This window comes from Synchiropus splendidus, chromosome 14 (genome assembly GCF_027744825.2).
Source record: "Synchiropus splendidus isolate RoL2022-P1 chromosome 14, RoL_Sspl_1.0, whole genome shotgun sequence".
NCBI lineage: Eukaryota > Metazoa > Chordata > Actinopteri > Syngnathiformes > Callionymidae > Synchiropus > Synchiropus splendidus.
Window position 1 is genome coordinate 10436400 of NC_071347.1, and position 14650 is coordinate 10451049.

Consider the following 14650-nt stretch of genomic DNA (forward strand, 5'->3'; position numbering starts at 1 on the left):
ATTGGAGTGTCGAAGGTCAATTGTTCACCCAGGAAATCGCTTGTTTTATTTTACGCCAATATAAAATGCCTTACGCTTTATTCCTATAAGCAGTGGCTCCGAAAACACACTCAAGCTTTTCCTCTTCAGTATCTAAACAAAGCTCCGGTGAGAATTAGAAACGCTGTGCAGCTTCTTCTTGTTTATCCATGGTTCCTCACATTCTAACACAACACCACAAAAGACGTCGCGAGTTAATGTCCTCTATAAAAGACTGCAGAGTTGAGCAGATGTGCTTTCCCGAAGGGACTGTAGCCGAGTGGAAGTCAATTGCGGCCAAACTTCTGACAGAGAAATTGTTTTGATAGTGGAGTCCAGATAGATGTCCGCTGGACTAAGAAGCTGGCGCATGACCTCTGAACCCGCCTGCAGCAAAGTCACTAACACAAGGGAGAAAAGAGGCCGCGAAATGGAATGAAATAAACAGTGGACCAAATAAAAACCAAGTGAAACCAGGACAACGTTAGATGAATCAGCCCCTTAAAAGACACAGCTGCAATTTGTTTGACAACACAATAACATCTTGCATTGAAACTAAAACTAAAAATAGAATGTTTGAATGAACAGTTGAGGCAGGAGATTTTGCCCCATCAGTGGTTCTCTATTTAGGTCCATGGAAGAGAGTCCCCTAAGATCTGGCCCAGCAGACCAACCACCCTGAGTACAGCGCTAGAAGTCTCACTATTTTTGAAGGCGCAGTAAGCAGTAACCACGACCAGAGAGTGTGGTTCTGGCTCGACCACTGCTCTTTCGGTCCGCTGGCCTTGCTTTAGATTTCTCGGTCAACTGAAGGGGGGGAGCCTTACTTTGACGTGGGTGATCGCTGCTGACCTAGTTTGCTGACCCTCCACTGACAGTGTTCGTGTGAATGAGCAGAGAGCCTCAAGGAACAAGCTGAAGCTCTGGCTTGCATTTGTAGGTGTCAGAGATCAATTATGATAGAGTGAATTAAAAAAATAAACCTGTCAGATTTCTGTCATTTAAGGGTCATTAGCATGGAAAAGTTTGGGAACAGGAGTGTGCATGCTCCCATGTCTTCCTTTAAGCAAAGATCAAGTCACTTCAGTTGTCAGTGAACCGGGAGTGGGACTCCTCAGCTATTGTGAAAGCTGAAGTGGTCAAAGTAAGTTGTGTTGTCAAATAAAAGTCAACTCTGTGATTCTGAAGCACTAGTTATTATTATTATTAGCAGTATTAGTAGCTATTTTCAATGTTAGTTGGAGACAATGACAAGTCCAAAAAGAGTGAGGTGTTGAACTTTTATTCAAAGATCCTTCGGCCAAACAACATCAGAACTATCACTTGGCAGTGAAACTGGAATGCATTTGATACAACACTTAGGGCCGAACCGAGACACAAACTCAATATTCCTCTGCTTCCTCATCTCCTTCACCATCCATAGAATCCACGCCCACCTCCTCGTAATCCTTCTCCAGTGCAGCCATGTCCTCTCTGGCCTCGGAGAACTCCCCCTCCTCCATGCCCTCGCCGACGTACCAGTGGACAAAGGCGCGCTTGGCGTACATCAGGTCAAACTTGTGGTCAAGCCGAGCCCAGGCCTCGGCGATAGCAGTGGTGTTGCTCAGCATGCACACTGCCCTCTGCACCTTGGCCAGGTCTCCACCGGGGACCACAGTGGGCGGCTGGTAGTTGATGCCCACTTTGAAACCAGTCGGGCACCAGTCCACAAACTGGATGGTGCGCTTGGTCTTGATGGTGGCGATGGCGGCGTTGACATCTTTGGGCACCACGTCGCCACGGTACAAGAGGCAGCAGGCCATGTACTTTCCGTGGCGAGGGTCGCACTTCACCATCTGATTGGCCGGCTCAAAGCAGGCGTTGGTGATCTCAGACACGGAGAGCTGCTCGTGGTAGGCCTTCTCCGCGGAGATGACCGGGGCGTAGGTGGCCAGAGGGAAGTGGATACGAGGGTAGGGCACCAGGTTGGTCTGGAACTCTGTCAGGTCAACATTGAGAGCACCATCGAAGCGGAGGGAGGCGGTGATGGACGACACGATCTGGCCGATCAGCCTGTTCAGGTTGGTGTAAGTGGGACGCTCGATGTCCAGGTTCCTGCGGCAGATGTCGTAGATGGCCTCGTTGTCCACCATGAAGGCACAGTCCGAGTGCTCCAGGGTGGTGTGGGTGGTCAGGATGGAGTTGTAGGGTTCCACCACGGCTGTGGACACCTGGGGCGCCGGGTAGATGGAGAACTCCAGCTTGGACTTCTTCCCGTAGTCCACAGACAGACGTTCCATCAGCAGGGAGGTGAAACCAGAGCCGGTGCCACCTCCGAAGCTGTGGAAGACCAGGAATCCCTGGAGACCTGTGCACTGGTCAGCCTGCCCACAAGGAGGAGCAGGTTGTTGTATTGTTGATAAACAGAAAATATGAGTCCAACTGGCCAAAAGAATCGGATGTCACTCACCAGTTTGCGGATCCTGTCCAGCACCAGGTCAATGATTTCTTTGCCGATGGTGTAGTGGCCACGGGCGTAGTTGTTAGCAGCGTCTTCTTTCCCGGTGATCAGCTGCTCCGGGTGAAACAGCTGCCGATACGTTCCGGTGCGGACCTCATCTACGAGGAAAAGCCACATGCATCTGTTTCATTCTGTCAAGTTTAAGCTTCTTCTCCACGAGGGTCAATATTTACCGATGACGGTGGGCTCCAAATCCACAAACACAGCTCTGGGCACGTGTTTTCCAGCGCCAGTTTCGCTGAAGAAAGTGTTGAAGGAATCATCTCCCCCTCCGATGGTCTTGTCGCTCGGCATCTGCCCATCCGGCTGGATTCCATGCTCCAGGCAGTAGAGTTCCCAGCAGGCATTTCCGATCTGGACACCAGCCTGGCCCACGTGTATGGAGATGCACTCACGCTAAGGGGGGGAGGGAAGACAGGTCACTTATTTAGTTTGATGGTGAAACAGATTTTTCTTTTTGCGTTTTTCCATGCAGTTACACGTTGAAGCGCGCTGTAGCGATGCTGCCCTGTGACGTCATCACGCATGCGGTTACAGAGCAGATGTGGGGTCATGCGCCGCCCCGCCTTGTTCCCCCGGCAACGCGCTCAAACATGAAATAATTTCGAAAATAGAATGTTCATCGGCGACCTTTGAGAGAAGACGAGGCCATGGTGAGCATGCGTCAAAAGCCCCATCAACTTCTGAGGGAGGAAGAAAGCGGGCTTTGTGCGCGCGCGAGTGTGGAGGAGCAGAGCAGGTGCAGCGAGGCAGCGACGCCCGTTTCCAGAATATTAAACGTCCAACTGAGATATTTTCTCCTAAAAGTGACGCCCAAAACTGCGCTAAGAAATTCGAGAACTATAAGGAAGCTCTTGTTTTCCATTCAGTGCACAAAACGGTTCTTCACAGCCCCGTTTGTTCGCCATTTAACATCTAATAGTTCCGCCATGGGCAAACTGCTAAAACCATCGTGAAAAAAAACGCAGCTTTTTGAGTATTTAACGACAACACCAGCAAGAAAACATCTTCACTCATCACAGCAAGTTGCCCTGCATTGCAGAAGCAAGAGCCACCAGTATAAGTCAGTGAAAAATACACACCATTTTCTCTTGAGTTTGAGTCCCGGTTGATGGTCAAACAAGCCTCGGGATGCAGAGTCTTACAGTCCGACGTTCCTGTGTCGAAGTAAGAGGAAATGTCGCCGCACACCGCCCAGCACTATTTATAGGGCGCAGCCTCTTCGCCGGGTGCCCCGAAGACGCTATTGGTCAACGCCGTGTCATTGTGACCGTTAAATCCCGCCACAGCTTTCTATTGGCTGGAAGCCGCTGTCAGTCACCACACCCAGCATTCTGCTCCGCACCAAGCACGTCTCCTCCGCGAGGAAAGTGCTGCGTCATCCGGATGAGGGAGCAGACAGGCCCAGTCTCCGGAGACTAGACTGTCCGTTATAAACACGTCATCTGTCCTCCTGGAGAAAAGTTCTCCTTATTTCACAGTAAAAAATGTTTGGCCGGAGTGGTCTGATCAGGAAGGTCAGGTCTGTCTACTGTTACTAGGAGGCAGCAGCCATAGTTCCCAGGCAGTTTTTTTTTTAAATAAAACAAGACATGTTTTTCATGTGAAAGTCACATTAAACATGCGAGTTGCTTTAATGCAACAATTCAGCTCGAGAATAGAGACAGCCAAGTCACTGAAAGATCTCAATCCAGGTTTGTCGTCCTCCCCCCCTCCATCCATCCAGATGGCCTGCACTGACTCTACATAATTGATGTGAAACATCCTCTATTGATTCACTTTCAGAGCCACATGACTCATCTGCAATGAGTCTAATGGATATAATGCAAGGAGATAAGACATCTGCCGTCTGTCCACGCCAGCGGTGAGATGAGAAAACACAATCCATGGTGGGTCAGCGCTGCAGAGTGAGCTGATCATTGAAAACGGAAGGTGAACAAATATAAACGTCAATTGTGGATGTGGGGTTCGGAGAAAAGAAGAGTTGCGGGGCTTATACTTTGGGAAGACGTCTTTATTCTAGGATGGATATGGAGCTCCGTTTTCAGAAGGCTCCCAACACAAGGTGTCCTTTCTTCCAAAAACTCCCCCGCCAGTCACCTTTGTGACAGCACAAAGCATAAGTATGGCGACTGTTCTTTTGAGACAATGAAGACACCGATCCTTCATCTTTGCTCTGGACAGCAAATACTGTAGATTTCCAATATATCTTTGGTTTGTTTCATAGAAATTCATTTACACCCGTTGCAACACTTTCCAATACAAACTCTTATTTTCAAGTAACACATTTGAAAACTTGAAGTGACCTGATCTACGATTTAAATGTCACAGTTTAAAACATACTAAATTGTTTCAACTTTAACATGATCATAACCATGTAATTATTTGTGGCTTCTCATTAAAATTAAATTTAACTACAGGAATTACAGGAGTGTCATTACTGCTGGACTATGTAGTAAAAATGCAAAATATATTTTAAGCTGCATATGAGGGACATAAATATAAAAGGTAAAATGTTTTTCCAGTAAGACCCCCAGTTCAATTCATTAATAAACTAATGTGGAGGATAAACAATAAAACAAATTATTCCTTTACTCCTCAATCAACTTCCCTTATATACATATACATATATATATATATATATATATATATATATATATATATATATATATATATATATATATATATATATATATATATATATTAATAATTAAATATACATTTCCTGGTTTCATTTGAACTGTATTTCCTTCAATATTTCTGCATTCTTTTCATTTACAATTTCAGCAATAATTCTTACATTTCAAACTGACACTTCTGGGACTCTACAGGAAGAACAACTATGTTGGTAGTATCCTGCAGCCAACTTGACCAGTATTGCTGTTTGTGTAACAAATGTCCTTCTGGTTCCTAAACTCCATTGTCCCACAACTTTCCAGAAACGGAGGGTCACAGTCAGTGACACTATAACTAGCAGCAACTAGCAGTCCAGACACTCGCGCCAGGCTCAGATGGAGACTGGACAGACAATGATGCGGTCCTCCAGCATCACGCTGAGCACCAGGAAGATAAAGTAGAGCAGGAACATGGTGAAGCCCAGGACCTTGTTCATCTTCCACTTGCAAGAAGCGATGGAGATGATGACGAAGAGCAGCATCAGGAAGAGGAGCACAATGGCACAGAAGAGGCCGTTGCTGCTGACTGCGATGGGAACCAGACCGTGGACGCCCGAGAACATGAGCCAGGGAACAGGAAGCCTTTGAGGAGAGCAGACGAAATGGTGAGGTTTTTCCCACACAATATCCAGCCGTGACTCTTGCTCACCCCACTGTGATGTCGAAGATGTTGCTGCCCACTGAGCTGGAAACAGCCATGTCACCCAGACCTTTGCGTGCCACAATCACACTGGTGATGAGATCTGGGATGGAAGTACCCGCAGCCAGAATGGTCAACCCCATGATCTCCTCGGAGATTCCAATCGTCTCACCCACCTGTGAGAGACGGAGGGGAGTTTAGGCATCGTGTTGTTGGGAGTTGTTCAGAGGGAATACAATGAGGAAAACTGAAAGAATAATGCAAGTAAACCTTTCATCTAAACATTATCTCTCAAGCAGTTCATCTTTAAGAAAATAGGATTTTTTTTAAATTAGAAAAGTCATGGTAGGAGCACAGTGGACCTCGCTTGCACAACACTGGAAGAAAGTTAAGGGACGAAACCTTCAAAAGATCTGTGGATCCAGATGGTTGTCTGCTCCTTGTCTGTTAGAAACCTCTCCAGAAATTTTTGTTGAAACCCATTCTTTTGTTATTTGGCTAACAGACAGGCAGATAATTCGAACAATATATCGTAAAAATGAAAACTGCAGACCTGGTGAGCCCACCAGACCATGAGGTAGGAGAAGACTGCGATCCAAATGATGGAGCCCAGGAAAGTCAACACAAAGAATTTTCTGGATTTCTGAGGGGGAAAAAAATATTGTGATATTGTGTTTGCTCTCAAATATGAGTCTCACCTTTTTGCGAACATCTGGAATGGTGAGCCAGAGAGGGAAGACAATGGGAAGCAGGAAGAGGTAGGTGACTTGTTTGCGCGGAGAGTCGGGCCATTCCAGAGAGAGGGGTTCTTCTTCATTCTCATCCTCTTCTTCATCAGTGGATTCATCACTCGACTCCTCGCTGATGTCTTCATCGCTGTCATCCGACTCGTCCTCTTCGGCAGGTTCGTCCTCCTGGAGTGTCCAGGCAGGAGATCAGTCAGAGCAATTTTGGGCGAAAGAGCAACAAGAGCAGAGATGAAAAGCTGCCCGCAGACACAGTTGGAGCTCTGAGCCGTGACGCTTACATAGACAGGTATCAAAGACTGACTTCTGGGCTTTTTGGGGAGTACCTTCTTGTCCTCCGACTGATCCTGCTGCTCTGAGGTTTCTTCTCCATCCCGCTCTTTCGCTGGTTCATCACTCTTCCCACTGTCTGCAACACAGTTTTAGATCATTGTTCCCCTTCTGTTTTTCCGGCAACCCGGGAAATGAGAATTTAAATGAATTTTCATGTATAAATAAAACTGATGAAACTTTGAATTTGTTTGTCATTCATAAATCTCTGGACTTAAGCTGTAACTTTTGCAAAAGTCTAACATTTATTTGACTTCAACTCATTTACTGCCGTGGTAGCTAGTAGCTAAGGTTAGCTAGTGGAGTTTATAATCCAGTGGCGGGCCATCAGGTCCAGCAAGACCTTCTCACATAACCAGAAATCATGAGCATATTTATGACTAAAGTGAATTTCATTTTTAATGTATTTCCTCAAAATACATTATAAATAGTAAATATAATAATCATACTCATGTATATCCCAGTGTTGTCTTTCTAGGTTACGGTTTTCATCCAATCAGAATTCAGCTAGCTAGTGTCGTCATGTCCAAGGCCTTCAGCAGCAGCAGTGCAGGCGCTGGAGCCCTCAGAGTGAACAGACACATATAGATGATGGATAGGTGCCATAGCCAATCAGATCACAAGATGGGAACAGCGAGGCCTTCTAGCTGGCCTCACCTTACGTGACCTGTGATTGGATACTCATACCGTCATTTTTGGACTAACTGCTGCTCTTTTCTCTGAACCCTGTGGCTTAAACATATACAGTCTTTTATGGGCAAACTAGCTTCTGCGCAATGAAACCACAGATGTTCTCCACCCCTGCATTTCCCCAGCGTCTACATCTGCGAGATCACCAGGCGGAGAAAGTTCTTCACTTCCAATCAAGCAGCTACCGCAGGCTTAGCGCTTTGTGAGTGAAAACGTTTGAGATGTTTATTTTGTTCACCTTTAACAGCTGATACGAAACTGAGACTGTGTCTACAACAGGGGTTCCGCCACCTAAGTGACATCTCACGTGACCAAACGTATTAAAATGAAGTGGACACATCCATGAGGTGATCTCGAACACATAAGAAACACCATATAATGACTGAAGTCCGTTGCTTGCGGAACCCAAAACATGGATTCCGGTCGGACATATGAGGAGACGGACCGCTGCTGTTTGGAGATAGGTTTACTTCTCATGATTAAAAAGTGCTTTTTTTTGCTGTCACCAATTCAGTGAGAGACAAAACATGAATGGCTACGTTCCGTTTTTTTTTTTTTTTTTTTATATACACATATGGTGTGGAGTAGGTGGGAGAGTGTAGGACTTGACTGAAGGCCAGGTGAAAAATGCACATTCCGCCACTGCAATAATCTATCTTTAGATGAGTTTGATGGACGACGGGACAGGGTTTGTGCTTCACCAAGAACTCAAGACCGTCTCCTCTATTCGAGCATGTGTTTGGACCGGGGGAGGAAACCAGAGTGCCTGCTAAAATAGTCTGTGATGTCACCAGAAAGTGTTCAAATCAAGTTTGTAAATAAATGCTGTAAAAAAAAACAGTATTTAAGTAACTTTGACGCCACCCAATTTCACAATAAGTTACATTAGCAGTTCAGGCTACCTTTGCTCTCAGTCGCCCGTCGAGCCACATTGTTCAGCGTCTGAGCTTTGTCCTTGAATTTACCTACAAACACGAGAAAACAAATTGTGAGTATCATTTCTTTCATTCACTGAAAAGGAAGATTCCATCAACACAAGTGAGACATTCCCAGGTCCGAGTGGAGACCGGCCTCTGATCGTCTAAAGTTCATAGTATATGGAGGTTAAAACTGGTGACACTTAGAAACGGTGGGCCACTGGGGTCCATCCTTGGACCATTCACAATGAACATAAACATGAAACCCAAAATGGGATGACCCTCGCTGCCACTTTGGACTATAGACCACATTCTGCACCATCTGTTGTTCTCAGTTGCCTTGCTAAGTGTTTGAACTCAACTTTTGGAAGTACTTCTTAATATACTAGTTCATGAGAGAAGGTACTCACCCTCCCCCAGTGGATCCAAAGTGTGGATCATCAGTTGGAAGATGGTGTTTCTCATCGTACTGTTGTGTAAGGAGGCGGAGCTTCCTCCTCTCTGAAGAGACGGCTTCAGCTACAAAAGTGGGAAGAAGCAACAACTCAATCAAACATCTTTTCATTTCATCAGACATTTACCTTCAGTCGGTTCTTGTCCTCTGGAGCCGGATGGTCCACTTCATCTCCCTCCTCTGTCTGTGAGCAACAATGCATAATATTGTGGTTACGATGAAAGTGAAGTTTAGTGCAATGTAAACCGAGGAAAGCATTGGTGCGTACTGCAGTTGAATTATTGACAGATTTTTTTTCCAAGAAAAAGCAAGTTTTAGTTTAAATGACTGCAAGCGAGTAGCGATGGGATGATGAGGTTTCATGAAACAGTTGTCTAATTTTCAGACACCACTAGATGGCACTGTCTGTCCTAAAACCTTCGGTTTTGAACATTTTTAATCCAAGAGCGCCATCTGCTGAGAGAGAAAAACAAAACTGATTTTCTGAATGAATGAATGTTCCTATTTATTTTTACCCGAATTATTTTTGTTTATGCTAAATTTAAATAATAATCATAATGAATACTATTTTATGATACAGTAAGATTTTGCATCATGCATTTTCTTTTGAGATACTTTTGCATGCTGGCTTTAATTTTCATTTTTATTTGGATATCTTCTTGAGAAATTCTGAACTTTTGATGTCAAGGCCTACTTGCAGTGTAACTTTAACTTGTATTGTAATTATATTTATTTGCATTACTAATAAAACTTCAGTGTTACAGTGGAAAGTGACACCCATATAACTACTCTTCAATAAACATTGACATATGACAATTTGGACAAAAGAACAAAAGTACAAAAGACTGTAACTGACACCCAACACTCACCGTTACACACAAGTTGACACACTAGTTTGAACATTGTGGCGTCTCCTGCAGGGATTAGCTTGCTGCTGATCAGCTTAAACTGAGCTCTCACGTAGCACATATATGACATGATCCTCAGACAATCTAATATTATTCAGAGAAACAACACTGTCAGATTTTCAGGTGCATTTAATGTCAAACTCACGTGTTCCGGTTCATCCACGGCGACGATCCTGACGATGTTCTTGTGCTTATGTAGCTGAGCTTTGAAGATGTGCTCTATTTGCACGTTGAACTTCATGAACACCACGTACATGCTGTAGCTGGCCACCAGGACCACGCTCTCCCACCACATTATAACGTTATCCAGGAAGAAGATGATGAGCAGAATCAGGTCCAGGATGTAGAAGGACACGTCCCGGAACAAAGGCCACCAGGTGAGTTGTAGCACCTCTCGGGAAAACAAAGCGCACATGCCGATCACGAACAAAATGTTGAAGACGGCAGAGCCGACGATTGTGCCGATGCCCACGTTGCTGTGGGCGATGAACACCCCGATCAAGGAGGTGAAAAGCTCTGGAGCAGAACCTCCTGCTGCCATGAATGTGGCTCCTGCAACATCATCTGAGATGGCCAGCTTGCGTGTGATGACACCCAACGCAGGTACAAAGAACTCATCACAGACTATTGCCAAAGACACAAACATGTAGACCATCCCCACGATGTGAAGGACCACCCAGCCTCGACGGCGGTCATCGATGGAGAAGATATCTTCAGGGTACTCTCCTTTAACATGAGGAGCTTCTGGAGGAGTCGCTGGCGTGGGGCTTGTGTGTGGGGGCGCAGGGGCTGGAGAGGGGGTCACCTGTGGAGGCTGGGGGGCCACGAAGATGCACCGCACAGTAGTCCTGTTGGTGGTGGTGGTGGACTCGGGAGCTGCAGTGGTTCTCTCTGGCACGAGGACAACAGCACTTTCAGGTGTGCTCTCATATGAAGGCTCCAGATCTTGTTTTCCAAGTTCCTCAAACCCATGAGTCTCCACCGTTTCATCCTCCAGTAGTCCTCCAGCAGAACCATCTCCAAAGTCGTCTACGATCCGTGGAACAGAGTAGAGCCTGGCGCTGATCGTCAGCTGATAGAGGGTGCAGAGGAAGACTCCGGAGAGGAGGAACAGAACCCTGCTCAGCTGCAGTCGCTTTCGTCTGGCACAATACATCTTCAAAGTTGATTATGGTGAGAACACGGTCCAGCGCTTCCCCCGAACAGACCACGGGGCGACTGAGTCTAACACCAGGAGTTGGCGACGCATCTCACATCCTGGTTTTTCCTTAAAGCAAGCAAACAAAAACAACGTTACAAGCATGTTTGAACATGAATAACATGACACACTCACCACCACAGAGCGCAGAAAGCAGATTCCTGGCAGAAACAAAAGCCCAAAAGTGTTTGCAATGTTGAGTGGGTTTAGTCGGACGCAGCATCTTCACAATGGATCAGCATAATACCTAATACCTCAGGTGAGCTAAGAGGATTATGGCCATTGTCTCACTCTCACCTCAACGCTTCTGCAGACATATTTGAATAGACTCATGAAACTCAGACCAGGGGAAATAAATGGCCCCCTAAAATGAGTTAAAATTCTCATTTAGTAAAAAAAACAACAGAAGATGTGATTATTATTATGAACCATATTTACAAAATTGAAGGGAAACAATATATATATGTATATGTGTATATATACATATATATGTGTATACATATATGTATATATATATGTATATATATATATAACTAAGTTTGTGAATATGAGAAAATATACATATTTTTTATTTTTATTATTATATACATAATAAATATTTTTGTATCATTTTTATCACAAAAATCTATATAATTATAATATATTATAATTTTATATTACATTTTATTACATATAGAAAAGAGAATAAAGAAAGAAAATAAATACATATTTTTTATTATTTCTTTTTATATTCATAAACTTAATTTTGTACAAAACAAGCCACTACATTCATTATTTACAATAAAGATCAGCGGTGAGAGCATCACCAAATGTTCGATAACAATTTCTGCCTGAGATTAAAGTGGACAGGCAATGACCTCGTAGTCCAGAGCCACACAGATCCCAACAAACATCAAGTACAGCAGAAGCAGAATGGCCCCTAGTGGCTTACACAACTTCCATTTACAGCACAGGACAGCGGCAACGAACAACACAAGCACAAGGATGAGTAACGCAACAGCGCACAAGAGTCCAGCAGTGCTGACGGTCGCTGGTGTGAGTCCATGAGAGGCAGAGTAGAGCAGACATGGAAGAGGAAGACTGTAGAGGAGACAAAGAAGTACCTGAAGTAAGTATTAAACGCCAATTTCCAGCAGGTCAGTTAAGGAAACGTGCTTGATAAAACACCATCCATTTATTCATTCACTTTCTCAGTGAACGATCTACTACTTTTCAATGTTTAACTTGCAAGTATTTTTAACTCATACACCAATTTTTAGGGGCCAGTAGGTGGCACTGTATACTGTATCATCCTGGGCATTTAACAACTATTTCAATGAAACATCACTCCATTTTTAAACCAAGAGCGCCACCTACTGAACTAGAACCCATTACTACTCATCAGTAAACAGGTCTGGTGAGTGTGTTGTAGCGCTGGTGTGTGTCTTCGAACAGAGATACTGACCCCACTGCGACATTGAAGATGTTATTGCCGACAGAGCCGGACACGACCATGTCTCCACAGCCTCGACGGGCCACGATCACACTGGTGACAACATCAGGAACTGACGTCCCAAGAGCCAGGACGGTCAGAGCCATGATCTCTGGTGGGATGGCGAAAGTCTCACCCACCTTCCACACCAGTGCGTGGGTCACAAAGACCAGAAGGGCAGCAGAAATGGAAAAGAAAAGGCAATTTGAAATTATGTTGAAATTTAGTTTCAATAAAGAATGTGTTTCAGCACATTTCCGACACCAAAACGGCGAGTTCTGGTTCTTTCTTAGCAAGTGGTGACCTTTCTAACCAGGTAGAGAATGAATGGCAGCGTAAACAGCTTATTTACAGCGGAGGGATTTTGAGGAATGGGCCATAACAGATGCTATCATATACTTATATTGATCTGCTGGGCCTCGGTGGTGAGTGGACTGACCGTGTGAGACCACCAGACCAGGAAGTAGGAGAAGACAGTGATCCAAATAATGGAGCCCAGGAAGGTGGCAGCAAAGAACTTTCTTGATTTCTGTGGAACAAAGTCAGTGAGCGTCAGTGACATGCAGATGATTCCAATGGTCCCCAGTAAAAGTGCAGGTCCTCACCTGACTATGGACATCGGGGACGGTCAGCCATAAAGGGAAGCTCACAGGTAGGAGCAAAAGGTAGATGACCTGTTTACGAGGTGTCCCTGGCCACTTTAAAGAAAGCCACTCCTCCTTTCTCTCCTCTTTTTCTTCATGATTGCAGACAGTCTTTTTCTCATCAATCATGCCAGTATTTTGCAATTCTCCTTCAAATTCTGCAACAATATTATTCTGACACACACAAAAAATGAAACTCAAGACGGGGCAACCACTTGAAAGATGATGTTGCAACTCACCTGTAAACGTTCCAGAGGACCTGCTTTGCATCTCAAAGCCTGCTCTATTTGACTGTTGCACTTCATAGAGACCAAATATGAGATGTAGCTGAGAACCAGAAGCAAACTCTCCCACCACACTATGACATTATCCAAAAAGAAGAGGAGGAGTAAAATGAGGTTGAGTGTAAAGAAGGTCATGTCTCTCATCATTGGCCACCACGCCAGGCGAGGCGGGTTGTGCGACAACAAACCGCACACTCCGACTATGAACAGGATGTTGTAGACCGAAGACCCGACAACCTTGCCGAAGCCCACGACGCCCTTATTGATAAAGACCGCGATGAGTGAGGTGAAAAGCTTCGGGGCAGATCTTCCAGCTGCCATGACGGTAGCTCCAGCCACGTCATCAGATATGGACAGTTTCTCAGTGACCACACCCAGCGCAGGGATGAAGAATTCATGGCTCACAAATGCCAGGGAGACAAACATGTAGAGCATCCCCATCACATGCAGCAGCACCCAGCCACGCCTGCGCTCCTCCACAGAAAACACATCCGCAGGATATGGAGCTCTGACAGGAGCCTCAGCACCTGTGTCCACATCATTTTCCTCCATGTGCCAGGTCTTTGCAGTGACCTCCTCAAAATCCTCTTCGCAACCAGAACAAATCTGGCTCTCAATTAAAGACCCATTCAGTTTGGTACTGGAGGTCAGTCGGTGAAGAGCGCAGAGGAGAACACAGAGCAGAACTGACACACGCCTTGGTTGGAGATGCTTCATCCTTTGCTGCAGTGAGTAGGATCCAAATGACAGCGATGGAAATTCAAGGAAAACATCGGATTATTTTGTTCATTTCTACTTCAAAATCAGTTTAACTATATTTGTCAACAGCCTTTTCAAGAAGGTGGTGAACTGAAAATGTAGGTATGAAATCACAACGTATGAAGCACTCTATCATTAAAACAGCAGCAAGAAAAGACCATTTAAAAAGAACATAATACAAGTTCAAATCGCTATGGTTAAAGTGAGAAATACGCTGCAGTCACTTATCCAAACCAGTTCTCGGTGACATTCAGTTCAAACATGAGACTCAGTGAGTAACTCCTCCGTCATGACTGATGCCTGCGACAAGAACATTTAGCGGAAAGTTTCTAAAAAATGCCACTACTTTTACCGTTACAGTGTTGAAGTTGAACGTGAGTCCACTCTCGTCAACAATGGCCTTCCAACATCACTTA

At 45.0% G+C, this 14650-nt stretch overlaps 3 protein-coding genes across 4 annotated transcripts; all 3 read right to left on the reverse strand.

Moving 5' to 3' along the window:
* Positions 1–1284: 1284 nt before the first annotated feature.
* LOC128771095 (tubulin alpha-1A chain-like) lies at positions 1285–3766 on the reverse strand. Its single transcript, XM_053886234.1, has 4 exons — positions 3601–3766; positions 2692–2914; positions 2468–2616; positions 1285–2381 (listed from the first exon to the last, which is right to left on the reverse strand). The coding sequence occupies exons 1-4, from the start codon at positions 3601–3603 to the stop codon at positions 1401–1403; spliced, it is 1356 nt and encodes a 451-aa protein (XP_053742209.1). The 5' UTR covers positions 3604–3766; the 3' UTR covers positions 1285–1400.
* A 1437-nt stretch (positions 3767–5203) lies between these two features.
* On the reverse strand, positions 5204–11408 carry LOC128770620 (sodium/potassium/calcium exchanger 1-like). Of its 2 annotated transcripts, none has more exons than XM_053885289.1 (10): positions 11212–11408; positions 10024–11145; positions 9098–9154; positions 8927–9035; positions 8502–8564; positions 6861–6988; positions 6532–6747; positions 6387–6476; positions 5843–6009; positions 5204–5775 (listed from the first exon to the last, which is right to left on the reverse strand). In XM_053885289.1, exons 2-10 carry the CDS (start codon positions 11032–11034, stop codon positions 5526–5528), a joined length of 2091 nt encoding a protein of 696 aa, XP_053741264.1. In that variant the 5' UTR covers positions 11035–11145; positions 11212–11408; the 3' UTR covers positions 5204–5525. The 2 variants fall into 2 exon arrangements, with proteins under 2 accessions (XP_053741264.1, XP_053741265.1); XM_053885290.1 differs by having other exon boundaries at positions 6906–6988; positions 11212–11405.
* Positions 11409–11841: 433 nt separating this feature from the next.
* On the reverse strand, positions 11842–14634 carry LOC128770629 (sodium/potassium/calcium exchanger 2-like). Its single transcript, XM_053885316.1, has 6 exons — positions 14587–14634; positions 13431–14198; positions 13153–13365; positions 12987–13076; positions 12521–12687; positions 11842–12156 (listed from the first exon to the last, which is right to left on the reverse strand). The coding sequence occupies exons 2-6, from the start codon at positions 14190–14192 to the stop codon at positions 11913–11915; spliced, it is 1476 nt and encodes a 491-aa protein (XP_053741291.1). The 5' UTR covers positions 14193–14198; positions 14587–14634; the 3' UTR covers positions 11842–11912.
* Between the last annotated feature and the right edge of the window lie 16 nt (positions 14635–14650).

Coding starts and splice junctions, on each gene's coding strand:
- LOC128771095 (XM_053886234.1), bottom strand. Junction 2,617..2,691: donor TTTGGAGCCCACCGTCATCG/GTAAATATTGAC, acceptor TTTTCCTCGTAG/ATGAGGTCCGCACCGGAACG. Junction 2,382..2,467: donor TGGACAGGATCCGCAAACTG/GTGAGTGACATC, acceptor CCTTGTGGGCAG/GCTGACCAGTGCACAGGTCT.
- LOC128770620 (XM_053885289.1), bottom strand. CDS start 11,034: ATGTATTGTGCCAGACGAAAGCGACTGCAGCTGAGCAGGGTTCTGTTC. Junction 9,036..9,097: donor AGGACAAGAACCGACTGAAG/GTAAATGTCTGA, acceptor CCACTTTTGTAG/CTGAAGCCGTCTCTTCAGAG. Junction 5,776..5,842: donor ATCTTCGACATCACAGTGGG/GTGAGCAAGAGT, acceptor CTCTCCTCAAAG/GCTTCCTGTTCCCTGGCTCA.
- LOC128770629 (XM_053885316.1), bottom strand. CDS start 14,192: ATGAAGCATCTCCAACCAAGGCGTGTGTCAGTTCTGCTCTGTGTTCTC. Junction 13,366..13,430: donor GTCCTCTGGAACGTTTACAG/GTGAGTTGCAAC, acceptor TGTGTGTGTCAG/AATAATATTGTTGCAGAATT. Junction 13,077..13,152: donor TCCCCGATGTCCATAGTCAG/GTGAGGACCTGC, acceptor TTTGTTCCACAG/AAATCAAGAAAGTTCTTTGC.